The sequence below is a fragment of the Polyodon spathula genome, chromosome 4 (assembly GCF_017654505.1).
Source record: "Polyodon spathula isolate WHYD16114869_AA chromosome 4, ASM1765450v1, whole genome shotgun sequence".
NCBI classification, from domain to species: domain Eukaryota; kingdom Metazoa; phylum Chordata; class Actinopteri; order Acipenseriformes; family Polyodontidae; genus Polyodon; species Polyodon spathula.
Window position 1 is genome coordinate 7,802,850 of NC_054537.1, and position 20,916 is coordinate 7,823,765.

Consider the following 20,916-nt stretch of genomic DNA (forward strand, 5'->3'; position numbering starts at 1 on the left):
GGTGTCCCTGCTGTCCCAAAGGCAAAGATAGCAGGGAAACTTGGTAAAACCGCCATGGAGACCCATCAGGAATGCCACCATTGCAGCCTCTTGATGACATCTCAGAAAAATGCAGATATGTATCCATTTAGGCAGCTGGAACTAAACTGAACTGGTGGGCTTAAGGCCCCTGTATTTATACTACTATTTATATTACTGGAAAGTTCTAGAAAGTTCTAGAAGTTACTCCAAGTTTACTCAGAACTGAATCTATCTGGAATGTTCTGGAAAATAGGTAAATTCCAAAATATCACTGTCCTGGTCACAAAAGCAAAGTTTGTGAGGAATAATAGCCATTTTCTATACTTTTGAGGCATAAGCAATTAGGAAACAACACTTACTACCCAGGAACAAAACAAATAAATAATAAATTGTTACACGGTGTAATGCACCTGTGCTCACTATTGCACGGAGTAGTCACGGCTCATGCAACAGGGAATTATTCAGGTTATCAAAAATAATATGCAATTTTCTTGACATGGCCAATAGTCATTACACTAGGCTATACGTGTGTTAACGCATCTTTTGTTTTACCAAAGTACTAGTTCATGAACAGTAACGAGTTCTCCTGATTATCTTTCTACTGACACCATACAGAGAATCGCATACGACGTATCAGTGAAAAGCATGGCATCCCACACAGCGCCTTTATGAGCGGCATGACGACTGAAATTCAACCAGGCTGTATCAGTTATATTATTGTTAACATCATCAGGAAATTATTGCATTACGGTATGCATTTCACCTGTTTTGCGACGGCAATGCCGCACAAACACGCATTAACAGAAAGAAAAAAAAAGCGAGAGAGAATGACGCCTGATGCTCTGAAAACGTCCCTCCAAAACTTTCCTACGAAGGACCATGTTTGTTGTCTGCGACATAACATTTGAAATCCGTATTTTGCAGTGGTCAATAAATGCAGCCATGCAACTTTTCTGAATACTTTCTGAATGTGTCTATGCTATTGCACACTTACCTCATTCAAAGAATCGATGCATTCATTTTCATGGACCTGCATTAACACATCCCTTTGCTTTAAAAAAAATATACCGCAGACTACAGATTCAGTGTTTCATAAAACGCACCGAGTGGTTTTGAGTGGAAACTATAATTAATAAAGCAGGGGGCTGGTGCTCCGCAGCGACGTTTGCAGCAGTAGGCATATCGCTCTTTACATTATGTGTTGTTTCCAATAGTGTCGCAATATTTATCTTTCTGTTTGTGGACCAGAGCAGTGAGTTTCTATTAAAGGTAACCGATTGAAATAACCCCCTTGTTCTCGGTTTAAAACACTTTCTACAGTTTGCTCTTTCGTTCTTATCTGGATCTTTGTTACCCCATAAGAATTCCACAGGACAAATGCCAGAACTGGTGCCGGTGTAATTAAAGACAGCTTAACCTTCATACCCTCAGCGCTAAGGGAAAAGGGACAAGGTGGCAGTTCGGGAAACACACGTGACAGCACGCATACAGAGAGCAGAGCGCAGGTAAGTTGATTATTATTATTATTATTATTATTATTATTATTATTATTATTATTATTATTATTATTAGTAGTAGTAGTAGTAGTAGTAGTAGTAGTAGTAGTAGCCTATTAGTATTAGTCTTAGTATTATATAGCGCTTTTTATACAAAAGTATCGCAAAGCACTGTACAGTACATAGCAGAAAAAAAGAAAAAAAACACAATATATTTGTATTGCATGTCACACATACAGCTGCCACAGTCAGACCATTTAAATAATAGTATACACATAATAATACAAAAGCAGCAATTTTAAAGTTACATTAAAACGCAATAAGATAGGAAAGCCATTTTATAAAAGTGCGTTTTTAATCTTGTTATTATTATTATTATTATATTATTATTATTATTAATAATAATAATAATAATAATAATAATAATAATAATAATAATAATAATAGTAGTACATTAGTAGTGGTAGATTCGTTTCTAGTTTTGTCTAAAAAAAATCTAAAGAAATAGGTCCTATTAAAAAGTTACAATTAAAATGTAATTTTACACACCCCGCTGTATCACTCTTGTTTGAGAGCAGCACAGTACCGTAAATCGATATGGATGCCATGGGCTTATTTTGGTAAACCAGTTTATTTTTTGGAAGATCCGTGTATCGCGCTATTCCCCTGTAGCTATCTATCTATCTATCTATCTTTCTTTCTTTCTTTTTCTTTCTTTCTTTCTTTCTTTCTTTCTTTCTGCAAGTAATTTGTTTTCTCGTGCTAGTCTCCCTACCGTTGTCGCGTGTGATTGGTGTTCTCCTCGAACATTATCCAGGCTGAAGCATTTACAAATAACTCTGGTATAATATATAGCATTGGGAGAATTGTATTTACAAATATGTATCATTAAACATTATTTAGAGAACCCGGTATAACCGCAGACTATTACCCTTACAGAAATGTGAACTTACAATAGCTAGCCTAATATCAATATATACGTTTCTTTTAATTTGTTATGCATTTAAATATGTTTGTTTAAATGTTAGAATGCTGCAATTCCATAGCCCCTTTTATTTAAAAAAAAAGAAAAACTTAAATCTATAGTTTACTTTTGATGTATTCTTTATTTTTATAATGACCATTTTAAAATAATGTGAATATAATGAGCAGTATATTAAAAAAAATGCCCGTGTTGATATATTAAATACACTGTTGTTATGTGCCTTATAGACTATAGCCTATGCAGTAGCAGTACTATTGAATTGCCATGTTATCCACTGGTACACTAAATAAGTTTCAATGAGGTGCAGAGCTCCGAGGCTGTCAAACCACGGTGCTGCCATGCATACCCTACTGACGGGCTTCTGGAAGCGGTCCCAGATCTAAAATAACAAGGAACACTGGAGTGCTGTAATCCAGTAGCCTCCCCTCAATTGGGCCCGGGAACTTGGATACAGCATCATCTTTATGTTCGCGGAATGGACCCCTTTGCTAGGAAACATGAGAAGGGTAGTGTATGCATGTTCCCGGGCCCGGCATCTCAGGCCGGGTGAATAAAGCAGCGAGGCGGCCGCGGTTCGTGTGGTTTGAGCTCGGGATCTAAGAACGGGGAACATGTGAGTTGGGAATGGGAAACAGGGAAAACAGGATTCCTCACAAACACAGGAGGGCTGCTTGCGAGGTATTGCTTTATTGTATATACTGCTAACGCCGTTCATGAAAAGTATCCTTATGGAAAAGACCTGTAGGTTAAATGTCGAAAAGAAACTCAGGTCATATCATTTGTTATTAAGAATGAATATATATATATATATATATATATATATATATATATATATATATATATATATATATATATATATATATATATATATATATATAACAGAATTAAACAGAATGGAAGGTTTAAGTACATCTACGTAAAAGATTCTAACATACTGTATGTTGGAGTGCCAGTGTGTTTTGGATAACATCTAACATCTGGATCGTTAAAAGAACATTTATTTGAGCTTGTACCAGTCTAAAATGTATGCTGTGTGAACTTCTGTATTGCAATACAAGCTAACTAAATGAATAGGCAAAGCTGGCTTTTAACAGTCCCGCTGCGCGGATTGCGCTCCTTTGGGTTAATGGCATGCTTCTGCAATAACGGTCTGCGAAATATTAGAATAAACAAACACGCAACCAGCTAGGAAAAAATGGCAATGCTAGTGAGTATCATCCTTACAGAAACTGACAGAGGCTACTAGTGGGTTCAGACATAGAAACAGCTCCAAGAATAAACTTTTTTATTTTCTTCTTTTGTTTTTAACGGGCAAACTATAATCTAGTTCGGAATAAAGTGTTCGGAAGTTCGGAATAAGGTGTGTGTGTGTGTGTGTGTGTGTGTGTGTGTATATATACACATATACAGCATACTATATATATATATATAGTTATAGCCTTAGTTACATGAATATCTTTTCTGTGTTTTTCAGCCTCTATAAAAAAATTACAATATTTGTAAGAAATCTTTAGAATTAATTTCTGTTCTAGATGAATTTTTTAATATTTTTAATATTACTGTATTCCTTTTCTTGCCACAGTAAAGTAACCGGGACAGTATTTTATAATCCAGTTGAAAACATCAAGAAGATTTCTATTCAGCAAAGCTGTGGAAGGAAATACTACAGCAAAGATGAACACCATTGTATTTAATAAACTGAGCGGCCAGGTGATTTTTGAGGAAAAGGCCAAGGAAGTGGAGAGGAGCAGTAGAAACTACATAGAAGTTATTGATGGGCAACATCCTGACATGATGATTCCGAACAGCCAGTCTAAAGACAGTGCCAGGCACAGGAGATCGGGGTAGGTGCTTTATCGTTTACAGGCAAGATATGTCGAGGTAGATTATGCTCAAGTGCTCTCATCGCCTCTGTCTCAAAGTGTATAAAATGCTTCGAACCCTTTATAAATAACACACAGCATTAATTGAATGGCGTGTTTTTTTTTTATTGTTGCAGTTTTGTGATTCACAAAGACTATTGATGAGCTTTGCATGCATTAAATAAACCAACAGCAATGTTTCTGAATAACCAAATATCTGTAATCAATCAAATAATAGCGCAAGAGTTAAAGCTTTACGAACAGAGCCCACTATAGTTTGCACAACAAAAGTTTCAGACTTTGCACAGAGTAAAAGCTGATGCATCTATTGTATATACATTCGTCTGTAGTTTATTGAAAGTTCCTTTAATTTCCTTCAAAAATAATATTTCCTGACCGATAGATAATAAATCTGCTCTGTGGCGCATATTGAGAAGTCCTGTCAGTAGCTCTTTGAAATGTAGGCTGTTTAAAACCAGGTCTAAAACTGTAGACATAACGTTACCTGTATGTGTGCTCCACAGTGAAATAGATATTCTTCTTTTGACTGTGGTTGAAGATTTAAAAAAGCTGTCAGATCATGTGTTAGTTTTGACAGCGTATTGAAAACCGGTAACAATCTCCCATTAACTGTGAGGTGTTTGTTAAGGACAGCTTGGATACAGTACAGTACAGCACAGCACACTACAGTGCAGTGCAGTAGTTCTTTGGAATCAGCTGCTATTTTAACCAATAACACACCTAGTTTTTATGCTGTGTCTGCCTAAGTAAATATGTTTTTTCATCGCAGAGGTGTGGGTTTGGAGTTATTTTACTGGATTGCATTTAAAGTGACACTAATGGAAAACATATTTACTGCAAGCTGCAGCTTCCCTGGGACTGTCACAGCTATAGGGAACATTGGCGTGTGTATGTCGACAGAATCTTGTACAGTGAGTAAAATGTTCATTCGGTTGTTCATTCAGATCTGTATTACAAGAAAAATATTCTTACAACATGAACTTCGGGCAGACCAGAGGTTAGAAGGAAATACATCTGCAAGCATAGGGAAGATAAAAGTTCGCTTTAAACAGCATTACACTGACATCTACTGGCGAAGAGAAGGCGTTGTCTTTACTAGTACAGTACCACACCAGAGGACAGTAATATTAAGATCTACATTGTGAAATCAATAGCGACAACGACAAAGGATTGATTGATGATTGATTTATTTATTTTATTAGAATGTATGTTTTATTTTTTATAGCCTGCACTGAAATAGGAGGTTTCGATGCAACAAAAACAGAAATATCAAACATGTGGGTGTGTACATTGTATATGGTACAGTATCATGATATCGTACTGAACAGGACAGAATGAAAAAAAAAAAAAAGCGAGGGCTAGGTACGCAGATCAGCAAACACATCAGCGATGTAACTTTACAACAATGTAGAATACTACAGTAACTAACTTTACAGCAACCGTGTTTTTAATCTGCATTAGTGGCATTTATTTTGCAAGACAAGTTGTGTGTAATAATAATTTTAAAAAAGAACATTTATTAGCTGGGTATGTCAAGTCTTAGAAATCTCAGCTCAATGTTGTAAAACATTTAAAACCGCGAATTTAATTTTAGAAATGCAAAACATCCACTTTCTAATGGTAGTTCACACAGCAGCGGATTGGAAAAGATTAATTTTATAACTACTGTAATTTACTTAGATTACTTTTTTATAACATAACTATCAGACGGAATTAGCTCGATTATCATTTTAAAAAAACGGATTGGCGGCGTAACCCTGGGATTTCGTATTGATATATATTTTTTTCTAAAACTTACGCGGCAGCTTCGCATTTTGTAAATTGTACAATAAAAGTAAACAAGCAAAATGCCCCTAAAAAGTGGTGTAATGAGAACGCTTGACGTGGTTTCTTGTATATTCAATCTCTAGGTCCCGTCAGAACGGAGGGAAGGTGAGACACAAACGCCAAGCTCTGCAAGACATGGCCCGCCCTCTGAAACAGTGGCTTTACAAACACAGAGACAATCCCTACCCCACGAAAACAGAGAAAATCCTGCTGGCACTCGGCTCTCAGATGACGTTAGTTCAGGTAGGGTCCATACAGTGTGTGGCATACGCGCTACAGAATCGGGAGCAATTCCTTGAACAAAAAACAGCTATAAATGCTTATTCACTGTTGAAAAGGAAATGTAATTTAAGAATGTAACGTTTAGCAGAAGTCTAATATATCAGTGAAAGTCTTATAAAGTAATTTGTTTCTTAATGTCGTAAATCACATTAGCCTAATTCGAAACGTCAATGTTAATTGCCAAAGCAGGCTTTGAATTATTATTATTATTATTATTATTATTATTATTATTATTATTATTATTATTATTATTATTATTATTTAAATACATATAGTATATAACAAACTCATTGGTAAACAATGTGTATTTCTCTTTTCAAACATGTTGTCTAACTTTGGGGAATACAGTATAGAGCTGATATTTCTTCAGGTATCCAAGTATATTGATTTATAGCCACTGGTTTGCTTATTTCTTGATTTCACACATACATAGGAGATCACCCTTGAGATGTAAGAGCGTGTTTGAAATGAACACTGAGGATGTTCCATTGTGCTAAATATCCGATTCAGGATGTGTGAGTCCAGTAGTTTAACAGCCAGCGCTACCCCTGTAAAAGTTATCCGTAGCCCTTTCTATGCATCTACCACACTTTAGCATGTCGATCTCCAGTAAGAGTGTGCCTCTGTGTCTCTCATTGATCGTCTGTGTTTCTTTCCCTGTAGGGGAAATACTGTCCATTAGTAATAACTCAGGACTGCGACTGGCAGAACTTACTGTATTGCGCACTGTAGGACTCTAACAGCAATCAGATCACAGCACTCTGTACCCGTACTGTACAGCACTCACTGCGCTTACCAGGGATGGAATGGATTGCAATTCAGATGCTAGAGGTTTCTTATTCTGATCACCAGCTCCATCTCATCAATGGGTTACAATAACTAATAGGAACAAGAGAGGATTTCAATAGATGTACAGCAGATTTATTTTCAAGGCTTTCACTGAATCTGGTTTCCAGAGTGCTCTGCTTTGTCTGTACATGATTTGGTTGATCAGTGCGAAATAATCTTTTGCATGCCCCTTTGTGTGTGTGTGTGTGTGTGTGTGTGTGTGTGTGTGTGTGTGTGTGTGTGTGTGTGTATGTATATATATATATATATATATATATATATATATATATATATAGAGACACACACACAATACACACACACAGCTATGGCCACAAGTTTTGCATCACCCTATAGAATTAACTAATTTTGCTTCATAAAGTTGAGTAAAACCTGCTAAATAATGTTAACATATTGAATTACATACCGCGTTGTAGTTTTTCATATACTTAACAAAAAAAACTGACAAAAATGAAAAAATGTGACATTTCGAAATCTCACACGAAATACTGAACTATTACTATGGCTTCCGGTAGACTTTTGTGATATCATTTCATAGTGTCTTTGATTACATGTTGTTAAATAGAAAGATTGCAATTATTTTCATGTAGTCCTTTTTTGTAATTATGTCTCAATCCTGAAATTCAAGGTGATGCAAAACTTTTGACCACAGCTGTAAAAAACAAAAGTGTGTGCCTGTGTGTGGTTCTTCATCCTAGTGTTTCATTTACAGTTACCTCAGTTATCAAGAAAATAAAAAGTGCAAACTGCAAAGTCCAGACAAATCCGTTTCTTTAGTGTGCATTATTAATTTCACACCATAAACTGCAAATGTGCAGCAGTATTTATTTGGCTGTAATTACCATCTTTAATGCAGCTTTACCTTCACTCAGGTGATTGTGTGCAGTTAAAATAGCCCTTCAACTCCCATTCCTGTTTACAATGTCACCTGTGTCTATATATATGTTTTCACCTCTCAGAAATAATATTGCATTAAATACTATGGGATTAGTTCAGAAAAGTAAAAGTGTGGCATTGAGTGTACAATCTGTAATTATTCAAAACCATGAATGTGGGCTACCAGCTATTCATGACCGTTTATAGGCGTTTATAAACGGCGTTTTCATGACCCTTTATAGGGTCGCATGTACAAAGCAGTAAATTGATTGGGGTGAGAAATGTAACCTCTGTAAAAACTAAACAACAGGAGACAGCAAAGGAGACAAGTGCCGTGAACGTATGCTCAGCTCAGCTTTTTCTTTCTAACTTGTCTTTCATGGTACTTGACATTCTGTACCTAAGTAAGCACAGAACAACTCAGGTCACAGGCACTGGGAATACAGTGGCTTGCAGTGCAGCCTAGTTAAGTGGAAATAAGAGGTACCCTCTGAATGTGCAAGACTGTTAACTTTGAAAATGGATGGCCGTGTTCGTAATGCATTTAATTAGAGGAATTGGAAATCCCTGCTATTTTATTCTCATTGTATTCCCTTTCGTGTACTCAATTTGGCATCCCTGAAACTACTGACTACATTTTTTATTTTTTATCGCTTTGGTTTAGATTTAGGTTTTATTTAGAATGCAAAAGTCTGTGGAATGTATATGAATCCGTTTTATTTTACAGGTATCAAACTGGTTTGCAAATGCAAGGCGGAGACTGAAAAATACTGTAAGACAACCTGACCTAAGCTGGGCTTTACGTATAAAATTATACAATAAATATGTCCAGGGGAATGCTGAGAGGCTTAGCGTGAGCAGCGATGACACGTGTTCAGAAGGTACATGCAGTTTCATTTTAGTATTGTTTTTGTATCTTGTGTGGGAATCTTGATTGTGACAATGAGGGGTACTAGCAGGGAAGGTCCCTGGTAAATGGGTGAAAAGACGAAGTTGTAGGGCAGCATTGTTAAGATCTGCTGCTGAGCAGGTTGTTACAACTGACCCCGTTATGTGGGAAGTTACTTATGTTAACACTAACCACTTTGTTAATGTAAATGTCTTCATTACTTTCAGAATTGATTCTAGAAGAGGCAATAAAAAGTAAAGTCATTGATAATCAAGCCTTATATACTATATATTTAAAAGGTACACAGGTAAAACAATGGCATGTACACCTCAATGCTTGGTTGCCGAGGAGCTTTAATTAGGTTGAATTTCAGTTTCTTTTCAATGACAAAAAGTCTCTATCATTGCCTATTTTAATATGGTATTCTTATACTGATAACATTTTCCACACAAAGACGCCATAAAACCATGTGGTGACCTTTAAAATGTGTTTTTAATACATCGTTATAGAAACTGATACCTGTTCTTATTCAATCTCATAGATGGAGAGCATCCCCCAAGGAATCAAGCGAACGCAAGTGAATTTAATAAGCCCATTTATCAGAGTGTTATCAAAAAGGAAGGCGTGGTGGTGAGCGCTGGATTGAGAGCAGACTCTTCTATGAATGAGGACTACGTGTCGCCACCCAAATACAAGAGCAGTTTATTGCACCGGTACCTCAATGACTCTCTGCACCATGTCATGGCTTCCACTGCAGCGATCACACACTCACGCAAAAGAAACCATTCAGGGTCTTTCAGCTCCAACGAATACGATGAAGAACTGCTTTCGCCATCCTGTTCAGAAGCGGAGGCAAATTTTGTTTATCGTGCTGGTAAGTATTGGTTGGTTTTGTTGTGTTCATTATTTGGTTCGATTAGTATCTTCTGATATTAAAACTGTATTCGGCAATGCAAGTATGCTTGAGTTCATTATATAAGGTGGTACCACAAGCTAACAGAATAATTCAGGGATGGAGCAATCTGCTATGCAAACTCCCATTGCATAGTCATATCAATCTGCTATGCAAACTCCCATTGCATAGTCATATCAATCTGCTATGCAAACTCCCATTGCATAGTCATATCAATCTGCTATGCAAACTCCCATTGCATAGTCATATCAATCTGCTGTGCAAACTCCCATTGCATAGCAGATTGCTCCATACCTGAATTTATACTTTTTCTTCAAGGGGTATGGGTAAGCTATTTGTTAATATCTTGCTGTTATAAACCAGAAGGGGCTTTGCCCAACACTCTGATTATGCTCAGAGATGTGTAATGCTGAGATATAACAGGTGGGTGTTTTTGTTGTTCTGTAGGAAGGATTTGTTGTAGCAATCTGCATGTTTTGTCCACCCATCATTAATGAAAATCAGCCTACACGTGCTTCACAGGTTATTAGAGCTGTAACAAAACATCCATCCATTCAGGTAAAACGTACAATAACAAATAAGTCTAGGATAGAAGTGAAGATGAAGTTATAACTAGAATAAGTCTCTCCAGAAGAACCTAAACTGTCCTGTGTGAAATATCAGCAAATTGGGCAGTTTTGAAGATGGAATAACCTATCAGTCTTGCCTATCATAACTGAACTGAATTACAACAGAATGCACATCAGCGAGGCCATTTACACAACAGTATAATTAGTCATATGCATATGCATATGTGCAACAAAGTACAGGTGTTTTTGTCAAAGCTTAGGGATTTCATTGCTATACTGGCGCCCCCCTCCCCACAAATAAAACTGGATTCTAAAACCCCGGCATCACAATGGTTAAAATGAACGTTACTAGAACAATGGGTAACTAATAGCAATTGGCATCCTGTAATATAATACATGTTTTAAATGCACTGTCAAACTTCAGAGTGAAGTTAGACACGTGGACAGACACGATGGCTTTAGATTCTTTTTGTCATTCCAGCAGAAAATAAAAAGTCCTGTTGGGATTTTCATAGAAAACAAGGAGTTGGAGAATTCCATTGCAATTGCCAGGGCTTCATGCCAAATTACCATTTAATGGGATATTAAATGCCAGGAATCTCCTGCGATGTGTTTGTTTTTTTACCCTAAACCTTATACAGTTATTTGGTACGCTGATGAAGATCATAATATATAGAATAATTTTCAACAATATTGATTAAGGAAAAGATTATTATGCATGTCAAATATAGCACGTAACTTCTTATTGAACATAGCAAGAATGCCATGCTTTTATACTGGCAAATCAGGACTTTAACCTTCCTGTGCTATCCTATTACATTCAATAAATGCAGAGGTATACACAGTAGAAATCTGTAAGGAAAATACTTACAGAATGTGATTTTCAAAAGTTCTTCACTTAGGAGTAAGAGCAGATGTGAGTACATTTAGAAGAATATTACTAAGATTTAAAAATATTTCTTATGAAAAGCGTAAGGCTTGGGGCACACAAAAAAAGAACACTCATCTGAATTAGAAAAACAGAATAAAAACAGTGGTATCTTAATATTGTAGTAGGCAATAGAGACTCGTAAGAGCTGTTCAAAGTGGGTCACAGAAAGTGCCAGACAGTTATTTCATGTTGGAGAATTGTACAGCATTTTGAAAGTGCATACATCTCTTTCTAAGTGAAAAATTATAACCCAAATCAACCCTAATCCACTCCAGAGTACAGCTGGTGCAGCACACATATAGGGGATACTGTTACTGTGTACTTCACTAGGCTTGGGAGCATCTATTCCAGTTATTCTGAACAATAATTAGACATGTAACATTGCTGCTGTGTGCCGATTAGATGTGTTATTACTGCTGCTGATGTTGTGTCTGGCCTGCAGACACATTCATCTGTTTATTTGTATTTGAAGGACATTTCAATGTTTACTAGCTGCCAGTGAACTTACCAACCCCCCCAAAAAAGAACTTTTGTTTATCTCTCGAATAAGTTCAGCCCCAGGTGATGAAATGAACGTGGTGTGTTCCAAACGGACGCTTCTTTTATGAATCCCAAATAGGGGCATGTTACGGGTTTTTTTGTTTTGTTTTATTTTCCACTAGTACAAAATAAGGATGAGAGAATAAAAGCAATTCCAGAAACTATACTAACCAAGTCCAAATGTTTGCGTAATATATATCTGTGGTAAATTATTGTTATATATAATCTAAAACAGGCACTGTCAAGTGGAGAAACTAAATAAAGCAGAACTAAGTAGGATACAAAAGGGAAAAAAATCATAACAGTGTTGTGATGCAACTTTTAGGATGATTGTTTTTGATCATCACTGGAATCTGTTTTTAATTAAGGAGTCATGCTGCAAAGGCAAGTTACAAGAGGACTTTCTTAATCCCCATTTGAAACAGCAGCACAGCCACTGTTAAACAGCACCGAACTGTCAGTCAGAAGGCTTCTCCGTGGGCTGATTTCTACACTTCAGGTCGTCACTGTGGGTTGCTCCTTTATCTAAAAGAGAAGAAGTATTACAGGTAGCTGTTTTTACACCAGGTGTCAACTGTCTGTCAGATTACAATATATGACGAGAGGAATCTCCCACAAATCCACTTTCACTGGGATTCCAAACACTGGTGCCCTGCCATGACATGGCTCAGTACAGTCTGGAGAAACAAACTTCCAAAGGGATTCCAGAGACAACGTTGTGACAGCCAGTAACTTACTGCAGGCAAATAACTGATTTCATCGAAGTCAGATCAAAACACAAAAACAGATATTTGATGTTCTCCTTGTCTCCTTGTACACTCAGTGCCCCTTATAGATATAGTCATGTCCCAGGACACAGCAGCAGAAACTGCCCTTATAATCTAGTTGAGAGTGCTGTTGCAGTGGCTCTGAGATAACATTTTAAACATTTAACCCAGTGAACAAATTCTAATAATTTCAACTGCATTGTTTTTTTTTTTTTTTTTTTTTTTTTTTTTGCGGTTTCTCTTTTTTTTTTTGTCATTCAGAACGGTAAAAGTTTGAAATAATAATTGACAAGAGAATTGTGTCTGCACCACTGTGACCTTGAATGCACCATTTCAACTGAGAAGCCACTCTTGTCATGATTAGAGGTAGCCACGGAGCACTTTTTTTTGTATCTACGGTAACCAAGTCATAGCGGAGGGGACCTAGGGAAACTCTCAATGTTTCCCCAGGGCCTTTTGTTTGTGCTCATGCAACGCAGAGCTGAACAGGCTTTGAAATTACGCTGTTCTTGCAAAAACTGGGACAAAAAATACAGCATGAAATAAATAGTTCTTTAAAGGAACAGTGGAGAAACACTGAAGATAGCTTAGCAGGCAGGGGAAAAAGTGCTTAATTATCACCACGTTCTTTTACATAGAGAAATATGAGATGAAATCAAAAGCATGAAAAGCAAGTTTATTTACCAGTATGATCACAATTTCACTTTTTTTTGTTCTAGTTTTTTATTTTAGTAAGTATTTTTTTTTTTTGATGCAATGCGCTCAAGCAATAGCGATGTTAGTAATACATTACTGTATATAACGTTTTCTGTATCATATTTTTCCTTTGAGTAATTTAAATATATGATGTTCCTTATTTACAATGAGGAACCTTATGTACTGATCATGTTTGTCCGTTTGGCTCAATGACTCAATCTTTACAAAATTATGAGGACTCTACATGTTTGTGATCAGGTGTGTTCAGTTTATATTGAACAAGTCCATTCAAATCAACACACATAATTTCATAACAGTAAAAAAAAAAAAAAACGTGCAGTTTTTATGCACACAGGGACAACACAGCTGCTTCAGGAAATAGTTTTATGTTATTCTCATGAGACATATGCTTTAGACAAAAGTCTTTTTAATGTTTCCGTCCATGAATTTAAAATGTCTTTGGATATCTGTCATATAATTATATTACCCTGCACTAATGTTACTTGTTAGTAAAAGAAAATAAAGGTCCTTAAAGACAATGTATATCATTCTGTAATTAAAATAGTCCCTAAAGTTACTATTAAAAAAAAATTAAAAAAACACATACACACACTCGCTTGTGGTTATAAATCAAATATCAAGGCAGTTGTGTTTGATTAATAACTGAAGGTCTGTATTTCAAGTGTTTTTTATTTGTATAAACAGCTGCAAAGCCCATGGTGTTTGTCTGGACATTGCTGGGTTGTTCTTGTGTTTCAGGGTCACAGCACACAATTACAGCATAATGGAGCTGTGTGAACTGCAGGCTACAGCTAACATGCAATTTTGGTTTTAATCCCAGAAAGACTATTTTCATCCAGAAATCACTTTACAGCCTAGCAACTTGTGTTTACACAGTCTTTATATTCAAACTTCCCATAATACAGATTCTATTTTCTGCTTGTTATATTGTAAACTGTCTGAGGTTAATTCAACTCTCATATTCCTTCAGATGCAAATGCTGATGTCTGTGTTCATAAACCTGGAGTGGGTTTTAGAAATGTGGTTCAGACGGGATGGAGAAACTTATTCCGTTGTTGTTAGTAGCTTGGCAATTGCTGTAAGTGGTCACAAATATATCAAGTTGCTAAAATCATTTTATGAGTCAGTTTCAAAGTAGGCAAATTGGGAGCACATTTAGCTAAACCACAAAGTAACAGTAATTAATATGGCTGCATCCATGTAAAGCTATCATCACCTTTTTTCAACTTACAAAAATAAAATTAGCAGTTGTATATATAACAGTTGTGTGTAATATATATATATATATATATAATATATATATATATATATATATATATATATATATTTGCAAATATAATATGCATCGAATGTAAAACTCATTAAAAAAACGTGCCAATTGGCAGATGCATCGATGTAAAATCTGTGCCATTAATAAACAACTGCATAATACATTTTATGTCAGACACAAAATTGGCAGGAAATCCTCAGCCTGTACATGAATATCAGTCAGACATGTGGAGGCCTCTGAAAGACAATACAAAGAGTCACACACCTACGTACCTGTGCTGGTCTTTCATTGTATTTAACCAATGAGCTGACTTTCAATTTGTTTTGGTAATATTGCTAACAAAATAAAATATATCTATATAAATCATGTTGCACTCTTTGGACTGTGGAGCTCAGTAAGTTTGGCCTTAGGTGACTGTGCTATGTGTCTGTTTGAAACCGAATACCTCTGTGCTTTAATTCAGTCAGGCAGTTAGCTGAAGAAGTCTTTATGATGCCTATATGTCCCAGACAATTTATGGCTGTTCCAAATCCTTCTGGATGAATCTGTATAAATTATATATATGAAAACCTTTCACTAACCGTATAACACATAAACAATCTTACCCGACCATGGCCAGTCTTGTGATAACTGTATCCTGGCCAACCATCTGCTGTAACCATTTTATAACCCAGCGTCACACTAATCTCTGAAGCTGCCTGCCTCACTGAAGAAAATAATAAGGTTTATTTCTGCCTGCCAGCAACAAGGAAAGGTGTAAAACTTTAATGAGCTATATCTTTTAAAAACAAATTACTGACAACAAGTCGATCATATAGAGAACTGCAAATAAACACATCGATAATCATTAAAAAATCTAACTCAGCTGCTCCCACTGTGTATGTGAATCAGTTTACACAAAGAAAAAAGCAATACAAACTACTTTATTTTAATGTACACCACGTTTAACTGCGTCCCACTTGATGCAGAAAAGGGAAATTGTTTCTGAATCAGACTCACATATAGGCAAACCGTGACATGGAGAGTTTTTCAAGATGAGATCATATTTCTGTTTGTCAGGTTCCCTATTCCTTGTACACGCAGGGCTGTGCAGATTATTTTTAGTTGTATCACTTTAGCGTGTTGAAACCTCAGAACTTTCATTCACCAATCACCAATGATATTTACTTTAATGTCTGCAACTCGCTAATACAGTATGTTCAATACATTTCTTGGGAACCTTTTTCTAGACTTCCAGTTCTAGGAGCGCAGATTTGAAATTATCTTATGCAGTCATCCAGTCAGGTGACCACATTACAGACGCCATCAAAGAGTAGGAACAGCCAGTGTTGGTGTGAGTTTCAGAGGATGGATCTCACCTCATGTCTTTCAGTGTATTCCTCTATTACAGATTTCTAGCTTGCGGTTTCTCTAGCAGCAAATCAAACAATACCTAAAAATTCTGGTTGCTCAAAATGGGAAGGGAAATATAAGAACTTAAGAACATAAGAAGGTTTACAAACGAGAGGAGGCCATTCGGCCCACCTTGCTCGTTTGGTTGTTAGCGGCTTATTGATTCCAGAATCTCGTCATGCAGCTTCTTGAAAGATCCCAGGGTATCAGCTTCAACAACAATACAGGGGAGTTATTAATAGAACGACACAGCCACACACAATAGGAACGTGGCAACAACAGAAGGGACTTAAACATGAATCTTTCTTACTGATTGAAGCATCACACCCAGATAATTACATTTCAGAAGAATATAGACGTACACTAGCCCCTTTTATTGTTGCAGTGAATATGGTCTACATTGCTTTAACTTTGCTAAATGTGAATTATCAGTCTAAAGAATTTTGAACCAAAGCTGAATAACACACAGTGGTATATCTTCTGAGTAGGTGTCACAGAGACGGCCGAAGTGGGCGGCGTCAGAACCAGGAAGTAATGCAATACACAAAACACAGGACGGATGAAATGAAGTGATGAAGACGCCTGTTGGCGCCGGTTTAATACAAAATAAAAGGTTTACACAAACACGAAAAACACAGGACACGGCACTCTACGCCAAAATAAATAGACAAACGAAAACAGACTAAACTTAACACAACGGTGCACGGACAGACACTGACAAACACGGTGAGCAGATACTTTGTTATTATTATTACTACTTTACTTATTTCCTCCGTCTCCAATCCCGTTCTCCGCTCACCGAACACCCAACCGCCAGTATGTGACAACGTGCATCTATATATACTATTGTGCTGGGATTCAATTACCAATTAATTATTCACTTGAATCCCAGCACGTGAATTAATAAAGTGCAATTCCCCGTGCTCACATATTACTACATTTTACTTGCACGTGAAGTGCTGTGCAATCCTCGTGCCTAAATACACATATACATTTTTAAACACTCGTGTTACACAGACCCGTTTATATCCCGTGTACCAATGTCTATACACCAACATTTAAACACACCACACGCAACACATAACAGATAATATACACAGGGGCGGGCACTTTGTTACAGTAGGTTACAGGCTATAAGCAGTGTTGTAACACATAGCTTCTCATTGCAGAAATGGGGTTTGCAGCAGCTCTTGCGAGCACTTGAGGGCACGACAAGGGATCTTTTATAACCAGATGAGTTCTCAGTGCTCAAATGATATGTTTATGGATGTTATTACATTTTATGGAGTAATGATTTGATCCAACTTTACCCTGCCACAATAGAGTTTTACAGCACTGAGTAATCATCCACCTTTTAGTGGTTATCCCAGAATTACCCATTAAAAGAAGCCGTTGCTGCGGCAATCCACCTGGATTTCTTTGCACTGTCAAATTCTTTACAAAATATCCAGTTTTGGCCAATTGTGGTTTATCCCTTTTTCGTAGATTAACATATATTTCATGAAAATAAACATTACATTTCTGTGGGGTTTTTTGTACCTTTCTTTTTTTTCTAAAAATATCCTCTTTATTTCCTAATAGTAAAATAGTATTGGGGTTCGATTATAATACCATTGGGAAATGCCCCTAGCAGCACAGTAGCAGACCACAGCTCTAAAAGCAAATGCCACACTATTAATTTTGAATAAATCCTGCACAGTGTTCTTGATAACATGACACACTGGTGCTGCAGTGAATTACTGTGCATTAGTTTTTACTAGGACTGGGCTGCCATTCGTGTGTGCAATGGCTCGTACAACTAACTGTAGGAACCTGTTAACTTTGGTGCCCTTTGGACCAGCAATGTTTTTACATTTCTAAAAAAGAATTATATCAAGGGTGTGCCGAAAATTGCATGAACTCGTCTCTCTGTTGCCAAGCTAGTGTCATGATCACCAGCTAAAGGCTTACTGATGTCTTTGGAAGTATTGATAGTTTAGGCTTAGAAATCTCTCCAGTTTGGCAACACAGCAAGTTCGAATCGACTTTGTGTGCTGGCAAAGCCACGGCTCTTTGCTCCACTATTAAACCCTGTCTGGCTTTTTGAGCTGGAAAGGACAAAGCACTATTTTAAACTATACTGTAGATTAACTCTTGCTGCTGTCAGAATCAAAATAGGAATATGCATTCAAAGTGGAAACAAAAGGTTTCAAAACAAATGACACCAATATTGTTTCAACATGTAGATTATAGTATTTAAAAAATGATTTTTTTTAAAATACTTCAGAAAAGAAAAAAAAAAACAATGAAACACATTTTTTCTGTGCAATAATAGAGCTCGGGTGTGTATACTTTATATGTTGACATTTTCTGTAATTAATTGACCTTTGTACATTTAAAATTAACTTGTGCTGTTGTGCTTTCAGAGACTGTGGAACATGGATCAAGTAAATGTGACAAGTGAGTATATTTTACAGATTCCTGCAATGTTATCCTACACTTTGCTTTCTAATTCATTTTTTAAAAGTTGAATTCACCTCAATATCTAAAGATGAAGCCTCACAATGATTTTGTTTAATTCCAGTAGAACAAAGGAAAGGGGAACGTGCAAAGATGAGACCTACTGGAGAGAAATCAACGCAGCCATGGCCTTGACAAACCTGGCACAAGGGAAGGACAAAGTATCTGGGACAACCAGCTGTATTATCCAGAAATCCTCCCATATATCTGAAATAAAGACAGTCAAAGTGCCCCTGGCACAGACATTCTAAACAGCAAATAGAATAGAATCGATCTATGCAACATTCCATTAGAACTTTCACTATTGTGGGACCATAAAAAAAAAAAAAAACTATTACAGACCAAATCAATGTACTTTAATATTATATGTTTAGGGTATAAAATGTAGCTTTTTGTTCTTGCAAGTTCAATAGATTTTATTGCTGTTGATAACGACACACACGTCAGTGATAATGTTAAGTTATTTTAAATTGCCTTTAGTACCCTACCTATTGCAGGGAGCGGCAGTGCCTTATTAAATGAAGAGTTCTGATGCTTAGGCATGATGATAATGTGCCATTACGAGACAGTATTGGGTCTTAGCAAATGTGATTTTTCTAAATATGCAGTTGTTTAAAAGTCTATGAAGGTAAAGCCTTCTGTATAATTAAACTACTTGTAGGTTTCATGCAGTCCAGAATGCTGAAAAGTCACAAAGAGCAGTTAGTTTCAGTTGCCAGTTGCCTATCTGTAGGGGAAAATTAACCCGAGATGACGTCTACAGCTTTTATTAACAATAATGCAATCTCAGCTGTGTAAAATCTGATTCTGGAATGCTGAACTGGCATCAGAGATGTTTTGTCTGCTACTTCATTGTGGCTGTACATGCGATACTGTTGTGTCTCCGTGAAAAATAATGACCTACTTAATGAAAACAATGAACTGTGAACGAATTGGTAAGTTAGTTCAGCTAACGTGAGGCATAAATGTTCCATCACCTAAACAAGCAGCAGCTTGTGTTGTCTCATGTGCAGATTATTATGAATTAATTGCTGCTTCTAATTGCTGTTGACCTTGCTGAAACATACTCCAGTCCAAGACACCCACCCAGTTAGAAAGCTTTCTCAGTTTAGGTTTCCAGTGAAAGCTAATCTGCAAGCAAAAGACAATTTGCTTCTTTTTTTTTTTTAAATTAGCAAAAGTTACACTTTGCACACCACACATTATTTTTATATCCGAACCAGTCTGACATTTCGATTTTGTTGTTTACACGTTACTGAGGACTTCTCATATATACAGTTACTCATGATATATCTTGACTTACCCATATTGTCTATATTTTAGCAAGCAACTCAGTGTTTGTTCTGCTGTTGTTTGTTGTTTTGTTTTTTGTACAGAATCTTTTAGTATCATGACTTCTGTATTGTCATGCTTTTAAACAATGGGAATATGGAATATGTACATGTGCTATATCCATTGTTGCAATAAATTTGTATTTTAGTATCACTAAGAAAGAAAATCGAATACGACTGTATGAACAAATGTAGGTGTATGTTCTGTTCGACAGAATAACTGTTGCTTATGTCTTAACATTCCAAAAATATAATTATTATCCTTTTTGTTTTTACAAGTTGGGTACTGTTTTCTGCAAAAATGCTGTTTTATAGTTAAAGACTATAAGCAATTACTTTGTTCATACTTTTTTTTTTTTTTTTTTATAAATTATTATGATGTGTAAAACTGAAGAAAATAGTTTTGTTTTTATTTTTGTTAAATTATATGAATTTAAAGGATATTTGAGGCTGGATTTTTGTCCTATGACCAAATGCATACTTTTGCAATATAATGTTTGAAAGGCTTTAATTAAAAAACTTAAAAAAAACAAACGAACTTCTCTGAAAGATGAATAAACAATATCAGAAACAGTTGCTGTCTTTAGAGTTGTATTTTTTTTTTTTTCTGTTGATGTTTGTTCCACTTTTGTCACAATCTGTGTTCTTGTCATGGACCCAACCAGCCAACAGTTTCACAATCTTGTAGTTTTCACACATTTAAGTTTGTAGCATCAACCTCACCTGTAGGTCAAGGATAGAAATGGTCATCGCTATTATACACCATAACTTTATAAAGAACATATAAAACAATTTCAGTCAAAAGCTGTAGTGTATCATGACATATCCTACAGCAACGGAGACATTTGATTGGTTAAGGTAAATGCTTAGTTATGTTAACAA

The 20,916-nt window shown here is 36.2% G+C and overlaps 1 protein-coding gene across 5 annotated transcripts; it reads left to right on the top strand.

Moving 5' to 3' along the window:
* The first annotated feature begins 1,034 nt into the window (after positions 1–1,034).
* On the top strand, positions 1,035–20,591 carry LOC121314111 (homeobox protein Mohawk-like). Of its 5 annotated transcripts, none has more exons than XM_041247027.1 (7): positions 1,035–1,526; positions 4,085–4,346; positions 6,296–6,455; positions 8,944–9,097; positions 9,647–9,979; positions 18,610–18,643; positions 18,768–20,591. In XM_041247027.1, the coding sequence occupies exons 2-7, from the start codon at positions 4,177–4,179 to the stop codon at positions 18,952–18,954; spliced, it is 1,038 nt and encodes a 345-aa protein (XP_041102961.1). In that variant the 5' UTR covers positions 1,035–1,526; positions 4,085–4,176; the 3' UTR covers positions 18,955–20,591. The 5 variants fall into 5 exon arrangements, with proteins under 5 accessions (XP_041102961.1, XP_041102962.1, XP_041102963.1 ...); XM_041247028.1 differs by lacking the exon at positions 1,035–1,526 and adding an exon at positions 3,020–3,115; XM_041247029.1 differs by lacking the exon at positions 1,035–1,526 and adding an exon at positions 3,051–3,180 and having other exon boundaries at positions 18,771–20,591.
* Positions 20,592–20,916: the final 325 nt, after the last annotated feature.